The following is a 20195-nucleotide window of genomic DNA, read 5'->3' as shown; positions in this document are numbered from 1 at the left end:
GTAAGACCTAAACATTTCAAAAGTGGTTCAACCATGACAGCTGCATTACATTTCATGTTTTAGAACCTCTGAACTAGCTATGGCTGAGGCTTTATTTGTCAGTTACTTAAAACTGCACCTGTGTATATTCGATAGGATTCCTGCTGTTGTACCTTTAAGAAGGAGGGGCATAAAAGGGATCATAGGTGGAGACAGCTTAGCCGCAGCCAGTCTATAAACACGGTGATTCCAAGAAGGATCCTGGAAAGAAAAAGGATAAATCAGATGGGATGTTTGTAGTCAAACATGCTTCAGGTAGACTGTTGACTCCTTCAAACCATTTTTCAATTGTGTGGCTCCACCTGAATTGTAAAGGTTGAAGAATTAGCAGGCACTGGCAATCTTTTGGAGGCCAATGGCCAAACTTAACTTTTGAGGCTGAAGGCTACAAAATATGAGCAGAGCTGGGCTTTGGGAGGAGTTGCTCAGTTTTGAATTATTATTATTATTATACAATTGTATCACAGCGGCCAGTTGTTTTGCTGGATTTGGCATTGGTTACTAGTCGGGCCCCACCCAGGGGCCTAGGACGTCATAACGTATTTTTGTAATATGTGTGCAGGTCCAAGCAGTGCGGCTTTTTGCATTTGACTGATGGTGATTTTGTCTATTATTATTATCATCATCATCATCATCATCATCATCATCATCATCATCATCTCATTTTAAACCTATATGTGTCCCGGATCATCTTTCAATTTATTTATCACTTTTTTTCTCTGTTTCTTTGCTCAGTTTTGTTTCTAACTGATTCATCTATTTTAGGGCTTACTTTATGACATTTTCATGCATCCCCAGACTTCAGATGATGCAATACTACAGATAACTATAGTATCAGATAAGAGATGGCTCCAAGTGCTGCAAAAAGGGGGAATAAAGCCTTTGGTTGCCCTCTGCTAGCATCCATGCTTATACGAAGTCCCTAATTATATATTCAGAATTATATATATATGGGGGAAAAAATAGCTAAGCCTCATTAGATCACTATCTCACAGGAAACCTCATCCTGCAGTGCCAAAATCTTGCATAATTTAAACGGCGATTCAATGCTACTTGGAATTTGTTAAGTCCCATAATGGCAATATCATGAGATATTGGAGCAATATTTAACAGTGGGTAAACCGATGGGTATGATGTTGAGGCCCTATTGCAAGATTGCAAAGTGGCACCCAATCGCCAGTCAGGTTTGCTGATCTCTTCCTCTCATAAGGGATTCTCTTCCATATCACTCATCTCCTCATGTCTTCAGAGGTCCAGAAATGGATTTCCATTCATTTACTAAAGGACAGATTTCCTCAGCAGATTTTGGAATTAAGGGCCCAAGAAATTAAGTTCTCATTGATTTCATCAGGGAAAGATCTAAATTTGACCAACACAAAATAATTGAGCTCTTATTTTGTGAGAAAGTCTATAAAGAGGATAAGAGGGAGGTGAGGAATATTTCAGAGTGAGGTCTAGGTAGATTATGTTCCATTAGGCTAGGCATTATTATCTCTCTGTAGAAGGATCCTGATAAAACTGTTGAACACCTGAGACTCAAAATGTAAATATTCTGACTAACATTAAAACTGCCACACTTAAGTCTAGCTGCAACTCCTAATACAAAACTGGTGCAAGCCACACTTTCAGCACCAGTTCCCTATCGGTAAAATGGGAAACAGAGTGGAGGTATTATTTAAAATGAGAGAACAACACTTCCAAAGACCAAAAGGAACGTCTCTCCACTTACCAACATCCGTTCCATAGTGCCGTATAGCTTTCTCGTTTTGTGCGGAAGTTTCTGAGATATGAAGAAAAGTCAAAGGGAGAATTGTCAGAAATGGCCAATAGTGCAAGAAACTTGGGGAATTTATTCAACTTATATTTGTTCAAATAGGACTCTGCACCCATGAAAAGAGAGTGGACACTTCAAACCCATAGGTAGAATTTTCATATGTATGTAGAATATTATGTTAAAGCTTTGTCAACTTTTAGGTAATCCATCAAGACAAGCTACTAAAAGATTGGACCCTGGGCAAAGCGGTCAGCCTAAATTGACCAAGAAAGGCTGTCAGGTTTCCAAGTGATAAAATCTATTCAAAAAAGAAATGTGCAAAGTCCATCTTCGCAAACAAATTTCTTTCATTTAGGTAGACATCAAATTGGCAAAGTCTGTTGTAATTCCGGATCTGACACAAACCGGAATTACACCACATCATATTGTAAGTTAGAAACATCCCTCAAAAGTCACATTCTCCAATAAACATTCAATCCACATTGCCCGGTGTCTTCAAACTCCACCTTCCGTTCTCACCAGAAGCAGTCTCTGTTACCACAGAAAAGGTGGTCACTTAGCCAAAACAATCCTCACTATCTATTCACTCCTTCCCCCACCTTAAGAATGTGATGAGCCCGAAAAATCTCTTACACGGCAGAGAGAAAGAAAAAAAGGAATAAATGAGTATAATAGAGAGCTAAATAAAATGGCTACACATATGTCAAATTCGGGCTCGTCAAAGGCCTTGCTTCTTGGCATAAGTCACATCCTGTCAAGAAAGGAGATGACTGAAAATCAGTTCATATAATAATATGATTTCTCAACATGAGTAATGTTTTCCTTTGAACTGAAAAGGATGTGAATTGTCTGTGAGCCTTAGCTACCCAAGGATGCCTCACCAATTTGTGCTCAATAAAATTTCTAAGGACAAATTTGTAGCTTCTCAAACTGAATATCTGTACTGTAGCAGAATATGCAAGTAACTCATTTGCTACCTATGTGATCTCTTAGTGATCAGAACACTACCCATGCTACAAAGCATACAAAATTCAACAAAAGCCGAATCATAGAATGAACCACAAAAATAAACAAGCAGATGTAATCCTTCTTAAGGCTGATGTAAGGTCCATCCAGTCGATATTTCAAAATCTGGCTATTTCCCTAGGTATTGGGGGCTAGGATGAATAGACATTCTATTGCAAGAAGGGTATAAATGTGAGACGGGTCACTGTTAATGATTGTTTGCTTTTACATTTGAATCATTGTTTGTCTAGTTCAGAGAGGGGTACAAACCATCGGTTCCACCACAAAACCGCGTTTGACTAAACCGCGCTCGACGAAACCGCGTAGCTGATGTCATCAACAGCGCGACAACAGCACGGAGACAGAAGCACGCTGTAAACGCTAAACCTAAAATTAACCCCTAAACCTAAACCTAACCCCCTTAAACCTAATCCTAAACCTAACCCTAAACCTAACCCTAAACCTAACCCTAAACCTAACCCTAAACGTAACCCTAAACGTAACCCTTAACCTAACCCCAACCCTTAACCTAACCCTAAACCTAACCCTAAAGCTAACCCTAAACCTAACCCTTACCTTAAGTTGAATCGGCTTGCTTTCAAAGCGCTATTTAAAGCGCCCTTCTTTCTCCGCGCTGGCTGTTGTCGCCCTGTTGATGACGTCAGCGACGCAGTTTAATCGGGCGTGGTTTAGTCGAGCGCGGTTTTGTCGTGCCACGCAAACCATCCAGGGTTACAATATAGGCTAGGCAGTCATATAAATTCCCAATGTTTCAGTGTTCACACATATCCAATGTTCTGCTTTGCAAATTATTTTTTAAATGAAAATCACAACTTGGTTTTATAGTTTCCTCTTTTAAAACACTGTTTTAATTGCAATTATTGCAAAGTACACTCTTCTGTATCAACTTTGCCACAAAGAGATATCTTCCCCATGTATTTATATGGTTCCATAGTACTCCAAGAGTTACCACAACCCAGTTCGACAACCCAGTTCAGAGTCATCTGCCTTCCAACTCCCCCTAAAATACTCATTTGGACCCATCTTGAGCCAAATCTACTTCAGCTTGGGGCTGACAAATTATACAGCTGCAACAGTGTTTGCAGTTTTTGACACCACATCTCTCTCTTGTCCATAAATGGACATATTGCAGGATTTGGTAAAGACACAGTTTTAAAAGGATGTATTAATACTTGATTTATCCATTGTTTTATGACGTCAACTTGGTTTGATTCACTGCATCAAATATGAAACTCTTAATATGCAGATGTTTTCCTGTACTGGAATTCTATGGCTCATTACCCTCTTCCTGGTTTCTAAGAATCTAACTTCTTGTGAAAAGAATTGCCTGGAAGATGGGTGGCAAATAAATAAGTAAATACATAAATGCCAATGGGGAAAAGCCCAGATTCTCCTTTCTGGGCATTCCTTATCTATTTGAGATACTGGAAAACATGTTCCTTTATTAAGTCCTTTAATTTTGCTACTATCCTTGACTTCTTACCCAGTAACGGATTCTTAAGGCCTGCTAATAAGCTTCCATCCCAAGAAGTTCTTGTACACATGATAATGTTTTTCAGGCCTCTTCAATCCCAAACTCATTATTACACAAAGTACATATGTCCTTGATCAGTATACTGTACTCCATCAATTTGGGAACTAAGCACAGCTTCAAGAGGGATACACACAGGGGGCGAGTGTGAGAGATTAAGAAGACACCCACCTAACCAATCAGTTCAGCTGAATCAACTTTAGCAAGCAATGGAGACATAGATTTTGTATAGTCAGATCATCCTCATATCCCATGAACACATACAATCAGACTGTGATTGCTATTTTGCATCCCTTCATTTCTTTAATCAGGACCCCATAAAAATGATAAAAGATCTGGGAAGAGTCTTTCAAAGTGCTAAGTGTGATATTGGAAGATACAACAAACTGCTCTTCAGAACACAGTTCAAGTTAATGTAGGATAATAGTTTCAGACCAAGCATGTTAATTCAACTGTTTCCCCTTCTCTGGAGAGTAGAAATGTACCTCCCAAGTCCTAGAAAGGCGGCTGATGGCAGAGTGGCTCAGGCCAAACATCACGGCAAAGAAGGAATTCAGGTTTCTTTGGTCTTTTAGGCTGAAACCAAACACACAGAAACACCTTTCAGTCAAGGAAGGAAACAAAATTGATGATAAATTGCAAGTGTTTCCAAAAGGAAAAACAACAGAGGCACCATTCCTAGAGCATCAAGTTCTCTCCCGTGGGAAGAAACATCTGCTTCATTTTCAGAGGTCTCCAAAAAGTAAACCAGGATCTACAAGGTGAGGTTTCAATACTCTTAAGGGAGAGAGTCATCCTAAGGGTGAATAATAGCAGTAGCCCAAGGCAGGAAAAAAAACAATCTGCTTTTTATGGATGACATGTCACTCAATCTCTTGCTTTTGGTCAGGCTGGCTGGATTCCTGAATTACACTGCTTTAAATCAGAAAGTTGGAAATAGGAAAGTTGGTGAAGGAACCAAAACATGGAATTTTCTATGAAAGGAATAAAAACTATTCTCTCAGGAGGAGAACAAATGTGTGGGCTGAAACTAAAGGTATCTTATGGCGTAATTATTTTTGTCTTGATTGATAGACCTCAAGGATCTCGTGAAAAGGAATAAAATCTTGCAAGGCCAGAATCCATCCTTCTAACCAAATATTTTCATAGTTAATACCCTGTTTCCCCCCAAATAAGACCTCCCTGGATAATAAGACCAATCGGGCCGAGGTGGCGCAGTGGTTAAATGCAGCACTGCAGGCGACTTCAGCTGACTGCTAGTTCTGCAGTTCGGCTTTTCAAATCTCACCGGCTCAGGGTTGACTCAGCCTTCCATCCTTCCGAGTAAAATGAGGACCCGGATTGTTGTTGGGGGCAATATGCTGACTCTGTAAACTGCTTAGAGAGGGCTGAAAACCCTATGAAGTGGTATATAAGTCTAACTTCTATTGCTATTGCTATTGCTATTTTGAGCACTTCCGCTAAAATAAGCCTACCCGAAAATATTGCAACACAACAGCAGCCATGAGATGACCACGTTTGCCACCTCCTGCACCTCAAAAATAATAACAGCTCCCCAGAAATAAGGTCAAGTGCTTATTTTTTTTGTGGGGGGGGGGTGTCAAAAGAAAATAAGACCCTGTCTCATTTTGGGGAAAACATGGTAGATTCTTACTGTGCAGCCAGCTTGATGAATTTACGGAGCAGCTGGGCTCTTTTGATAGCATCAGGACAAAGGCAGAGCTCAGTGGTGATCCAGAACTGCAGCTCATTGAAACGACGCAGGAAACGCTCCACATTGGCTGTGGTTGCACTGGGAAATTTCTGTGGCCCAACCACGTAGTAAATCAACTCCACCTTTTAAAAAAGCACAACGGTCAGGGAATTTCTCCCAAGCTCTAGTTCTAAGACACAAGGCCTTGTCTCAGTTTCTCTTTCAAACAAGCATGTTAATGGGATAAGATCTATGCTTGCCTTGACAAGGGTAGGATTCTACCGGTTCGGGCGAACCGGTAGCTCCGACTATCAGCTGGGAGAGAACCAGTTCACTCCAACTTTCAGCTGTGCTATACTCACCTATATTCCCTTTTCTGAAGCCCAGCTAATAGGCGCAACAGGGCAGATTACTGCACCTCAGCTGTTTTGCACCGTGGCTGCTGTAGAAGGTAACCCACTGCGCATGCGTGGAGTGAAGTGCGCACTCAATGAACCAGTTGTTACATCGGTTGAATCCCACCACTGAACACAAAGCACTGTAAATCTCAGCTCAATACCAAGAAGGATGGGTGAATAATTCACGGTAAGATTGGGAACATCAATCCCTGTAAGCAAACAAATAGACTGCCCATAGAACCTCCCTACCTGATGGATGCTTTTGAAGAGGTTCCAGTCATGCTCGGTTAACTGATTAGCCAGGTCCTTTGAACTAATGAAATCCAAACTTTCCCAGGAACCACTTCTGGGGCCGAGCTGTTCAGGGTGAGGTGCCTTTGCAAGCAAAAGGAGAAAAGGATGGCAATTTTTGCGACGTGTAAATGCACTGTGCATACTGGGAACCTTAGGAAATGTTTGAACACTAAGCCCAGGTCACACTAGAAATGAAGATATATTAAGCCTATCCATCGCACACAACTGTACTACAAACTTAACTATCCTGCAAGCCCTTTTAGGAGCTTTGGATGATTGTTTGCCATTTAGGAAAGAGGACTGAACATCTTCAGTTATAGATAATTCTGTCCTCCTATTGATAATCTGTAACTCCAAAACCATATGCAGAAGACCCGAAACAGACTCTGTTTGGAAATATCTTTTACAACTATCTTGCTTCAAAGTGAAGGAGGTACAGATAAAGTTCTGGGTGTCCCAATATTTGAGAGGCTTCCATAAAGAAGAGGGAGTCAAACTATTCTCCAAAGCACCTGAGGGTAGGACAAGAAGCAAAGGATGGAAACTAATCAGGGAGAGAAGCAACTTAGAACTAAGGAGAATTCCTGACAGTGAGAACAATTGACCAGCGGAATGACTTGCCTCCAGAAGTTGTGTGTGCTGCACACTGGAAGTTTTTAAGAAGGGATTGTATAACCATTTGTCTGAAATGATATAGGGTTTCCTGCCTGAGCAGGGGGTTGGACTAGAAGACCTCCAAGGTCCCTTCCAACTGTAATCTTGATTTGGAATACTCCCTCCTTGGTCTTGGTATAGATTGCCCCTTCTCCAATTTCATGCAACTCAGGGATTACATCCCTTCAAATCAGTGCAACATTTACACTGGGGGTGGGGTGGGAGAATCTGCTTCCTGTGTTGCAAAGTTTCTTCCAGATATTTTCTATATGCCAAGGTTCACATCTTTGATTAGTGTGCTGGGAAGGTGGGAGTAACGGAGAACAGGATTAGGAACAGATGTGCAAAATTTCCCCTTGTGTGTATTTACAAAGAACACTCACCACGTTGTGAAGCTCTTGCACACTGACAGCAAAAAGTCTCTCATTCAACCCCAAGGATGTAAACACACCAAAAGCTTCCATGGGCAATACGACTTTATCTGCCAAAATTAAATGTCAGAAAGCAGGTTGAGAAATAGAATTCTCTCTCAACCGGCCACAAGGAGGCAGCATAGGGCAAAGCAACAATACTAACTGTAGGTCAAGTCTCTTTGCTTTCCCTTCCAATACAGCTCACTTCATTAGCCCCTACCTAGCTAGTAAACTTGGCATAGTTTTCTGTTACCTTCACTTTCTGCTTCAAAGAGACCCATTTCACATTCATGATAACAAATCTTTTTCTCCTCCAGAATCAAGTAGTAGCTGGTCCTTCCATCACATTAACTGGCGTGTGGTTTTGCATTTAAAAACAAACTTTAAGTAATGGACTTTTGCTGGGTCTTCCAGGGCTGCATGTGAGAATGAATGACAGCTGGGGATCAACATCTGCACGGACATATAAATGAACGTCCACATACAGCTTTTTTCTCATCCCCTCTACAAGATGCATGGGTAAAAGGGTTGAATCACCCTTTCTCTGTACATCGAGATAATTTGATTTGATTTGCCCTTCCCCTCCTGGGGGAGCAGAATGCCATTTACCGTATTTTTGGACTATAAGACGCACTGGAGTATAAGACGCACCATGATTTTGAAGAGGTAATTTTTTTTAAAAAAAAAGTTTTTGCAATCTGCATGACTCCCAAACCCTCTGCACACCTCATTTTTTGCAAAAAAAAAAAGGGGGGGGGAGCATGCAGAGCTTTGAGAGGCTTGTAGAGTGCTCCTGAGAGCTGGGGGGGGGCAAAAACGAGCAAAAATGGCCTGGTTTTGCTTATTTCTGCCCACCCCAGCCCCCAGGAGCACTTTGCAAGCCTCCAAAAGCCTCTGCACATCCATTTTTGCAAAGGGGGCAGGGTTTCGGTAGGGCAAAAATGCTGCATTCAATGTAGGAGACGCATCCAGATTTTCACCCTATTTTTTTGAGGGAAAATGGTGCATCTTATACTCCAAAAATTCAGTAAATAGAAAAGGAGGAGAAACTTTTCTTGATGTGCTGCTCTTCTCATTGAGCCGTCTTGCTCTGTGGCTTGACTTACAGCTGTTTGGCAGACTGTCAGGAGCCAGACTGTGCTGGGGAGGAGAAGGGAGTCATGCCCTTCCCTGCACAAACAGGGAAACGGAGGAAGTGTGAAGAGAGGGAACTGATGGAGGGGTCAGGGGGAAAGCCAGCCTTGGCCCCCATGGCAGACAACCCAGGAGAACTTCAAAATGGACAGCTTGTCCTTATCTGATAGACCTAGATAAATCCACACGTGGCCTTCCCTTGTGTTCCTAAGGAAGCCAGGCCATTTGAAGCATGAGAGAATAGATGCAAGCAACAGCTGGACCAACATTCAATGTGATAGATGAATGTTGTGGATAAACACTTACAAAAACCACACAGTAACGGTGGTGGGTAAACTAACTCTTCCCTTAGTTTATTGTAGGAGGAAATAGGCTATGGAAATAAAAAAAAATCAGGATTCTGGGAGCACCTTTTCACACTAACAAATTCTCTTAAAAGCCAGAAGCTTTTAACTCCATCAGATGCGTAGCAGGGTTAAACTGATACAGGATTTAAATTATTTGAAAATTAGAAGTGTGTTCTAGTGATGTGGCTAAGACACCAAGCTTGTCGATCAGAAAGGTCAGCAGTTCAGCAGTTTGAATCCCTAGCACCATATAAAGGAGTGAGCTCCCATTAGTTGTTCCAGCTTCTGCCAACCTAGCAGTTCAAAAGCATATAAAAATGCAAGTAGAAAAAGAGGGACCATCTTTGGTGGGAAGGTAACAGTATTCCGTATGCCTTCGGCATTTAGTCATGCCGGCCACATGACCAGAGAGACATCTTCGGACAGCGCTGGCTCTTCGGCTTTGAAACGGAGATGAGCACCGCCCCCTAGAGTCGGGAATGACTAGCACATATGTGTGAGGGGAACCTTTACCTTTACCTAGTGAATCAGACACTCTATTAATGTCGCCCTTGTTCTCCTCCCAGTGCTTCATGTGAGACCACTGCCATTTTTTTAAATTTGAACAAGTGCCGCATGGACATTAATCTGTAATAGATGTTCAAGCATTGCCTTCTTGATACAATTTTAAAAATCAGAGAAATAATTTCCCCAGATTATAAAACTTTGCTAGAAATGTGAAAAAGGAAGTTTCAAAATGATTTCATGGAAGCTAACTAACCTCACTGTTTTTCTTCCCTGCCTCAAACACGTTAGCTTTGAACACACAGGAATCCTTTCTGTGATGGTTTTGACACTACTGAAGTACATCTATGATTAACACCAATTTGGAAATGACCCTCAGTTGCTCCAGGACAGTGTTGCTCTAGCAGAGCCTCTTGTCATTGTGTATAAGGCAGGACCTTCCAGCTCTCAAAATTGCTACCCCCAATTTCATTTATGTGCCATTCAGTCATTGTCAACTCTGACTGCCCAGATACAGTATATACATTTTGTCCATGACAGTCTCTATCTCATCTTTCAAGTCTTTCAGTGGTACACTCATTGCCACTGTTATCCCTACCCATTACTGTATTTTTCGGAGTAGAAGACACACCAAGATTTTGAAGAGGTAAATTTTAAAAAAAAAAGGTTTTTGCACTCTGCAAGCCTCCCAAACCCTCTGCACGCCTCATTTTTTACAAAAACTGGGGCATGCAGAGAGCTTGAGAGGCCCGCAAAGTGCTCCTGGGGGCTCGGGGGGCAAAATGAGCAAAAAATGGCCCATTTCTTGCTCGTTTTTGCTCTCCCCACCCCCAGGAGCACTTTGCAGGCCTCCCAGACCCTCTGCACATCCATTTTTGTGAAAGGGGGCGGGGTTTCGGGAGGCCAAAAGTGCTGTATTCAGTGTATAAGACACACCCAGATTTTCTCCCTCTTTTGGGGGGGGAGGGGAAGGTGCGTCTTATACTTCGAAAAACACGGTATTTAGAAATGCCAATAATGCCTATGGAGTCAGAGTGAGGGAGCTCATCCTCTTGAGGACCTGATGAAACCATCAGTAGCTCCTGCTGACCACGGCATCTGCTGCTATGTCTATTGCCCGGAGCTCTTTACCTCCGGGTAGCAGAGGACAACAAAGTAGGGAAATTTCCTCAAAGTTGCCTCATGCTATTGATAAAGTCTTGAAAAAATTTGATTTCCAAAGACAAACCTGCGTGGACCAAACACATTTAGAGGATTTTCAAGTCGCCGACAGCTGTAAATTCTTATGCTTGTTCGTATCCTCAGAAAAGGGGTTTTGCCAGGTCGATCACTGGAGTGAAGGCTCAACAAAAGAGCTGTGGTGGCGCAGGGGTTAGAATGAAGTACTGCAGCTAATTCTGCCGAATGCCGGCAGTTCGATCCTAACCGGCTCAAGGTTGACTCAACCTTCCATCCTTCCGAGGTGGGTAAAATGAGGACCCAGATTGTTGGGGGCAATAGGCTGACTCTGTAAACCGCTTAGAGAGGGCTGTAAAAGCACTGTGAAGCGGTATCTAAGTCTAAGTGCTGTTGCTATTTGCATGATTGACATCTCCAGGCAATTCCTGCAAAGCTAGCATGGCCTCATTATCATCCCAGGGAAACAGTACCTAAAAGGTTACAGTGGACTCACCTCCTGCTGAATTGACCTTGACTAGGATCCAGTCTTTGTTCCAGTCCTGGCAGTCTACTAATGATGCAACGATTTCCTGAACTGAGGCATTCACCTGTAACAGTCTGGTAAGGCAGGAATAGTCGGGCCTGTATATGTCATATGACACTATAGAGGAAGAGGAAATAGTATTTGCTATTCCTTAGATATAGAATATACCCAAACCCCATGATGGCACATGGTGGCACATGGAGCCATCACTTAGGGCACGCAAGCCGTTGCCCTAGATCAGCTGCAGTGTGCAAGAGCACACTGGCCAATTGTTTTTCAGCCTCCGGAAGCCCTCTGGAGGGCCGGGGGAGGCTGTTTTCACCCTCCCCAGGCTTCAGGAGAGCCTCCAAAGCCTAGGGAGGGCAAAAAACAGGCCTACTCGGCCTACCTACAGGCCGTTTCCAGACTCCAGAGGCTTCAGTGAGACCCGAGAGGCCCAAAACGTGGTGGTGGGGGGGGTTTCATGCATGCATGCACATCACATATGTGTGTACCCGAGCTAAAAAAAGGTTAGCCGTAACTGGCATAACCCATCAAGTTAATCCTGAGGGAGCTGCATTGCTTGCCGATTTGCTTCCGGGTGCAATTCAAGGCGCTGGTTGTCAACTTTAAAGCCCTTCATGGCTTGGGACCAGGTTATTTCAGGGACTGTCTCTTGCCAGTCACCTCTACCCAACCCATCAGAGCATGAAAGCCGGGAATGTTGTGGATCCCATCCCCTAGGGAGATACACCTGGTGGTGTAGGGAAGAAGGGACTTCTCCGTGGTGGCTCCCTCTCTTGGGAACATCATCCCACCCCAGATTAGAATGGCCCCCCACTCTCATACTCTTGACAGGCGCTGAAGACCTGGGAACCCAAAGTGGGATGGAGCCCATTAAATGGCTCATGTGAGGTGCTGTTTCCGGGGCGGGGGTGATTTTATTATATTAATTTATTATATGACACTTTTATTAGTTTTATTGTTTTTATATGAGATTTTATATTCTCTAAGATGCCTTGAGTCGCCATGTGCGAATAGGCGGCAATATAAATTCCATAAATAATAAATAAATAAATAAATAAATAAATAAATAATAAATAAATAAATGAATGAATAAATAAATGAATAAATGAAATAATCAAAACCTTGTCATCATTGCCCAGAGCCAAGCTCCCATATCTTGGCACGCTAATAATTGTTCTGATTACGCAATGAAAAATCAAAGGCAAAGCAGACTAGTTTGAATCCTAAGCAGGGAAATCATGATGACCTTTGTCCTTCATTCTGATGGTGTAACTGCTGTTCAGAAAAGGTTCTTCTTGGACGGCAAACCAGTTCACAGCATTCCTGACCTGGGAATGGAAAAAGGAGAAGAGACAGAAAAGAAAAGAATTCATACTGTGCAGGAAATCATAGCCCAATACGAGTGGATGCTTACGGCCAATGCGCACTAAAATTTAACAGGAGGCTCCTGTTAAACAGGAGATCAATTGCACACATGGGTCCCGTAAAAATACTTAATGCAAATGTGAGTGTCCAAAAATACATATAGTCCTTGACTTACGACCACAATTGAGCCCAACATTTCTGTTGCTAAGCGAAACATTTGTTAAGTGAGTTTTGCCCCATTTTTTATGACCTTTCTTGCCACAGTTAAGTCCATCACTGCAGTGGTTAAGTTAGGAACACGGTTGTTAAGTGAATCTGACCTCCCCATTGACTTCGCTTATCAGAAGGTCGCAAAAGGAGATCGCATGATCCTAAGACACTGCAACCGTCGTAAATATGGGTCAGTGGCCAAGCGCCTGAATTTTGATTATGTGACCATGGGGATGCCTCAAGGGTCGTTAAGTGTGAAAAATGATCATAAATCACTTTTTTTCAGTGCCATTGTAACTTTGAAAGGTCACTAAATGGACTGTTATAAGTCAAGGACTACCTGTAAGCCTTTCTTCCTCTCCCAATCTTTCTCTATCTAGCTATATGAAGAAAATTCAGGTTTCCTAGAAATGCACGTTTTTAGTCATAGGCCAGTGATGGTGAACCTTTTTTTGGCTCATGTGCCAAAAGCGGGGGGAGCACAGGGGGGTCATGCGCGGGCATGCTGCACCCATAATGCAATGCATGACCCCAGGGCGCATGCACACATGACCAGCACTCCTCCCCCATTTTTTTGCATGCTTTTTTCGCTTTTTTCCAGAGGCTTTATAGGAGCCTGGGGAGGGTGAAAACAGCCTCCCCCACCGCCCCTCAGAGGCCCTCCGGAGGCTTCAGGACCTTCTCGGAAGTTTGGGAACTTACTTCCAGTTTGCTTGTAGGGCCGGTTTTAGCCCTCCAGAGCCTTCAGGGACCTTCAGGAGGCTTCCCTGAAGGCTCCGGAGGGCATAAAACGGCCCTACGGACAAACCGGAAGTGACTATAAAGCCTCTGGAGCCTGGGGAGGGTGAAAAATGGCCTCAAAAAGAGGCTGAAGTCAGCTGGCCAGTGCGCACATGCACACTGGCCAGCTGACAGGGCAACACCTGCCCTGACAAATGGCTCCGCGTACCACCTGTGGCACGAGTGCCATAAGTTCGCCATCCTGGTCATAGGCTAACAAATACATACATTCTGTTGGATGAAAATAATAGAAATTAAAGTGATGGGCTATAAAACAGGGTTTACAATGGCTAAGAACAATTTTTTTAAATTCTCTCACTTTAATTAGCAAGATAAAATATGTTTTGAAAATGTAGCATACATGTTCCTTATACCAGGATTAAGCCATGTAATTCAGCTTACAAAACCTAGCTTGGGAAGAGGGTTGGGAGCAGTGGTGGGATTCAGCCAGTTCACACCTATTTGGGAGAACCGGTTGGTAACTTTCTAAGTAGTTCAGAGAACCGATTGTTGGAAGAAATCTCCTTTTGTTTTTTTCCAATTTACAGGGCTAATCCTGCAAGGAAGGCAGGAAGGAAACATTCTGGTGTTGTTTCTAGCCGAATCTTTATTGCCCTGCTTACAGAAACTGCCTCTCCAGTTAACCCTTATTACATTGTAACAGCTAAGGTGAAGCGCCCATCGACCTGAGTGACCTTGAGTTAGCCAAGCCCACCCAGTCACATGACCACTGAACTCCACCTACCCAGATAGTCATTAGGGCAGAGAACCGCTTGTTAAATTATTTGAATCCCACCACTGGTTGGGAGAGAAAATGTTGAGTCGCTTCTGCATGTCTCATTTTCTCTAAAGAGAAAGTGGGATGAATCTATCCTGGTCTCCTTTTCCTTTAGTAACTCTATGATAAGGTGTGAAGAGGAAGGGAGAGGAAGGAAGAATGACCCTGAATAGTAGTATTATGTCACAATGAAAAGATGGGTTTTGTGCCATAAAATGGAAGGGAAAGCATAACCACGTGTAGCAGATCCAAAGGTACTTCCCTTCTTGAATTCTGCTTTACTTCCACCCCCAAAAAAGTCAGTGAAAGTAATTAAGCAAAATTAAGCTTGTCTACTTGGGAATGTCATCTGCAACTAGTGATAAAGCAGAGGTTTCAAACTCGATTTCATTGAGGGCCGCATCAAGGTTGTGTTTGACCTTGGGGAGCAGGGAGGCGTGGCCAGGGTGGGTGTGGCCAGCTCGATGTCACTTGTGTCAGGGGCGCCTGTGGTGGCCCCAGCACTCTGCCAGCAAAAATGGAGCTCGGGAGGACTGTGTGTGGCTCTTCTGTGCTCTGTTTTCACTGGCAGACGGTTGCAGGAGGCCGTCACAGCTGAAAACAGGTGGGCTGTGCAACGCCCTCCCGAGTTCCATTTTCACTGGCAGACACACCATGGGCCGTTCCTTCGCTGTTTTCACGGTGGCCCCGCGGGCCAGATCTAACTGCTGGATGTGGGCAGTGGGCCTTGAGTGAGTTCCACACCCCTGCGCTAAAGGATTAGAAAATAATTGAAGAACCTCTTGTTAGAGGCAAAAAAAATTACCTGTAGCTTTGGGGATGCACAGTTGTTGCCATTTTCTATGCTATTCAAAGAGAAAAGTCCATGTCAGATCACAACAGTTACTCAGACTGCCAGAGGCTTTGTTTTTGAGAAAACACAGCAACAGCACTAAAACTGCAAGAATTCAAGTACCCCAACAAACCACTCGTTCAATTGTTCTACAGTTCTCTGTTACAGTTCTTTAATTCCAAGTATATATCAACAGGTCTGCGTTGTTATGCAAACAGTTGACCGCAATTGTTTAACTTGACGTCTGCTCCATACCTGTGTTCAGACTTCCCAGAAAATTGGGCTTTTTGCCACGATCATCCTACTTATGACTAGGCTCTTTTTTCTAACAGCACACAAACAATTAGGCAGTTTGAGACGATGTAGGAGACTCACACTCTATTTCTCCGGCGATCCTGCATTTGTTCTCGAAGCAGGGGGCCCAAGCGAGCATCTTGAGTTGCACATTCTGACATGTTCTGCAAAGATATTGGCCAAAACTGATTAGCACAAGCAGCAAGGCAGGCTATCTTAGAGAGGAGCAAGTCAGATTTCCAAGTCCACAATAAGGGAGAAGAATGCTAGACAACCAATATGACATGTAAAAAAAAAATACACATGTGGGACACATTAGCCCATTTTACAGTATAAAGTTGTGGTGGCAACAGGAGTAAAATTAGGAGAGAGATTAGGTACTTCAGCCTTCCAATAATCTCAGCTGCAAAAATTGCTGGGGAAAGTGAGGTTTTGCATGAATGCATGCATGTACAGTATGTGCTATGGGAATGCCTGGGTAGGTATGGGTTCTCCCAGCCAACACCCAGAGCTGGAGAAGGGTAGCATGCAGTAATAATAATTGTGGGATTTCTGAATGCAAATTGATATAATCTTGACACACAACCCACCAGACTTAACTGTGGTTGGAAAGAAGAAAGTGTGGGCAATTGATGTGGCAATACCATGGATAATAGAATAGAAAACAAAGAATTGGAGATCACACAATATCAAGCTCTGAATACTGTTGTTAAGAGATTATGGCATAAGCCAGCTGTAGTGGTCTCATTGATTATCAGCACATTGGATGCCTTATGGAAAAATCTTGGATGGCATTTAGAGAATCTGCACATTGATAAAATTTCCAACTGTCAATTACAAATGCCACGCTGCTTGGATCCATGCATATACCATGCCAACGCATTACATTACTTGGGAAGAACTTGACAGGTAGGTAAAAATACCAAATCCAGTCTAAACATGTCCCTGACTGTAACCAAGCATCAGCATCAGCATCCAAAACAACTTGAACACTATCACCTTTGACAAAATTACCATCCGTCAATTGCCAAAGGCAGACCTAGTTGGAACTGCTTACATCCTGTGACAATATCTTTAATACCATCAAATAATCTAAATCTGCCTATCCCAGATCCTTGGGAAAGGCTCGATAGGTGGACAAAGGTGCCAAATCCAGTCTAAACATCTGGCTGACTATGCACAAACTGTAATGATACTACCAGAGGTGGGTTCCTACCAGTTCGCACCTATTCGGTAGAACCGGTTCGTCAAATCTACCGAACCGGTTAGAAGAGGTTCCACCAGTGGACCCGGGAAGCAGGCCACACCTACAGAAGAGGTTCCAAAAATTTTTGAAACCCACCACTGGTCCTTGGATATGATTATTCTACACTATCATGCTCCTATTTATAAACTCAGTGCCTCTGTGAAAGGTAAGGATGACTACTGCGTTTGTGGTGCAATCAGAACATTGCGTGTGTTGAAGTTGTTTTAACGCAAACCAAAGATGCCTTTTAAAAAGCAAGTTTACATCATATTCTTATGCATGCCAGTGCTGTGTGTGAGGTAATTTAAGGTGATTCTGACAAGTTTCGTCAGCATCTTCATATCCGGTCACTTGGGCGGCAAGCCACTCCCATCCAGTCACATGGGCGGCAAACAACTCCCACAAAGGAGGCCACACCCACAGAGTAGGTTCGAACAATTTTTGAAACCCACCATTGGATACTATCCACCACCACCACAAATGAACCTCAGAGGGGAAAAAATATTGTGTATTTCACAGGCACTGCATCCAGGCAAAACATGCCTCCTGAACCACACTAATTTATTTATTTTTCATATTTTCGAACCTTCCGTCTCCCTCAATTTTTAGGGCCACTGTCTCTTTCTATACTACAGTTATGTCCAGCCCTACTACCCCGCATTGCTCCCTAAAGACAATTTTCTGGCAACTTCCCCTTACCTGCAAAAAGGCCACAGCACAGGCCTCTGCTTGCAGCAGCCGTCCATACAGGGACACCCACCGGTTGACCAGCCACAGAATCTTTTGCCTTTTCCTTAGGATATAAGCAGCTTTGTCCTGCTCTGAGCCTTCGGAAGGTTCCGAATGGAAGGTGAATGAAGGTCAAGGAGACGAGAATAAAATATATATAGAATGATTTATACTGCTTAAACATTAATAAAGATGGGGGGCTGAGCTTAATACAAAGAGTTTTTTTCTTTTTTTTTCTTTTCTTTTCCTTTTTATAATTTGTAATTTTTTTTGTATCAATTTTTTTCTTATGTTACTTTTATTTTTAATTCATAGGATCACAAGATACTTTAGAAGGGGTTTGACAGAGGACAATGCCAGGTGTGGGCCCTGGGAAGTCGGGGGGGACTAGGGAGGGGGACCTATGGGGGGGTGGGGGGGTGGGTGGTAATATAGTTTCAATAAGAAGAAGAATGCACTTGTATACGGTTGTCTTTTCTTTTTTTTCTTTCTTTATTTTTTTTTCCTTGGTTTTTTTTTTCTTTCTCTTTTTATCATATTTTGTTTCCTATTTTCTATCTTTATAGTTCAATATTAATAAATAAGAGTTGAATAAAGGAATACACCAAGGGGAGAGGTAGAAGGAAAGAAGAGGGAGGAGCAAGGAGGGAGTGAGAGGGGAATGTAAGGAGGGTGTAAGAAGGAAGGTTTGAGGGGAAAGGGAAGTAGGAAAGGGGAGTGTTAGAGGGAGGAAAGGAAAGTTGGAGGGGGAAGATGGGGTGTATGGAGGTTGGAAGTGTCAGGTGGGGTTTTGTCTTATGCTGAATGATGATGAATCGTGTTTTCTTTTTTATTTTTTATTTTATTTTATTTCTTTTCTTATAGCAAATATCCAGTATATAAGTGATTGTAAAATTGAATGTGAAAATGAGATGTAGGCCCAGAATGATGCAATGGATCCCATTCAGGTTCTGAGGGTGGGAGTGTCTGGCGTGCAGCTTTCTTTTGGATCTTTGGCCTGCCACACTTTCTATTATTCTACTATGCCTTTTCCTATTGTGGGAAAATGTGAGGAGGGATTCTACAGAGTTAGATGCTATGTAGCCATAACAAAATTCTTTCTAGAAAGCCAAGGTCATCCTTTGTCTCTGCACCTCTGCACCTGACTGGAATTGGATGGGTGGAACTGCTAGCATGGCAGTGGGAGATTGGACCATGTGATGGACTTGTGGGTGTGGGGGCAAGATCTTAAACTTTCAACTCAGGGGGGGGGGAATCTGGAAGCTTTCAGATTCGGGTTCCCCCAGATGTGCCAACGTGGCTCTCTTAATAAATTGGAACTTTGAGCAATACTTTGCCTTGGACTCTGATTTATTTTTGGATGCTATTTGGAACCCTGACATGGAGGGTTTGTTGTGGGGGGGGGAGGTGAGACTTGATTTATTCACATGGCAGCAGTATCTGAGAGTAGCAGGCTTTCAAAAGCATATGGAGCTGACATGTTAACTTGCCCACAATGTCCAGTGTGAGATGAGATTAAAGACATTGAGGGATATTATACAGCCAACCATCAAGTGTTTTTGGATGTTTTCCAAATGTGGCAGTAGTGAGATGCTAGCAGGTGTCAAACAGTGGCCCTTTAAGTTGCTGGGTCCCATCCTAAGCTGACCAGTCCCTCCATAAATTGTAGACAAGGCTTTTTCATCTACTGCCTCCATGTGGAAAACGGAAGGTTGCAATTCAGCACCCCTGGGAGACGATGCATTGGAGAAGCTGGGGTGGGTTCCTGCCAGTTCTAACCTATTCTATAGAAGTGGTTCTACAAATCTACAGTGCTGTTTAGAACCGGTTCCAGCTCCCTCGCCCCGCCCGTCCTCACATCATCAAGATGAAGAGCGAGAGGAGGAATTCTGGGAGTTGAAGTCCACAAGTCTTAAAGCTGTCAAGTTTGAACACCCCTGGAGTTTTTTTTTCTAAAGAGTTAGGGGTGCAAGGGTCTTGTAACGTGACAGCTTTAAGACTTGCGTGCTTCAAATGCCAGCGTTTCTGAGCCAACATTTTGATTGCTAAGCAAGACCGTTGTTAAGTGAGTTTCACCACATTTTACAAGTTGGCCATGCCCACCCAATCACATGACCGCCAAGCCACTCCCACTCAGTCACATGGCTGGCAAGCCACTTCCACCCGGTCACATGGCCGGCAAGCCATCCCACAAAGCAGGCCACACCTACGGAAGAGGTTCTAAAAAAAATTGAAACCCACCACTGTGGAGAAGGTTAGTGATAGACAGCTTGACTGAAGCTACATCTTAGAACTGTTGTGTGTCCCCACCCCCACTCCCCAACCTAATGGCAAAATGTGACCTAGAGTTATATATTCTCAAAATCCTCAATGCTTACAGCAGGGAAAGTTAGAGAAAGTACACTTCAAGGAAATTATAATTTATTTATATAAATATTTTATATAA

At 43.1% G+C, this 20195-nt stretch overlaps 1 protein-coding gene across 1 annotated transcript in view; it reads right to left on the bottom strand.

The window, feature by feature from the left end:
• Nucleotides 1-20195, bottom strand: part of RAPGEF3 (Rap guanine nucleotide exchange factor 3) — an 87865-nt gene that overhangs the window by 5451 nt on the left and 62219 nt on the right. Inside the window, exons 14-24 of the mRNA XM_032238900.1 lie at nt 17720-17870; nt 15856-15938; nt 15454-15493; nt 12762-12843; nt 11480-11626; nt 7793-7890; nt 6711-6836; nt 6025-6206; nt 4856-4946; nt 1769-1819; nt 153-240 (exon numbers count right to left, since the gene is read on the bottom strand). Of these exons, the coding sequence (XP_032094791.1) occupies nt 153-240; nt 1769-1819; nt 4856-4946; nt 6025-6206; nt 6711-6836; nt 7793-7890; nt 11480-11626; nt 12762-12843; nt 15454-15493; nt 15856-15938; nt 17720-17870 (1139 nt within the window). The remainder of the gene's footprint in view (nt 1-152; nt 241-1768; nt 1820-4855; nt 4947-6024; nt 6207-6710; nt 6837-7792; nt 7891-11479; nt 11627-12761; nt 12844-15453; nt 15494-15855; nt 15939-17719; nt 17871-20195) is intronic.

Source organism: Thamnophis elegans, chromosome 2, assembly GCF_009769535.1.
Source record: "Thamnophis elegans isolate rThaEle1 chromosome 2, rThaEle1.pri, whole genome shotgun sequence".
Lineage (NCBI taxonomy): Eukaryota > Metazoa > Chordata > Lepidosauria > Squamata > Colubridae > Thamnophis > Thamnophis elegans.
This window is presented reverse-complemented; position numbering and strand designations above follow the sequence as displayed.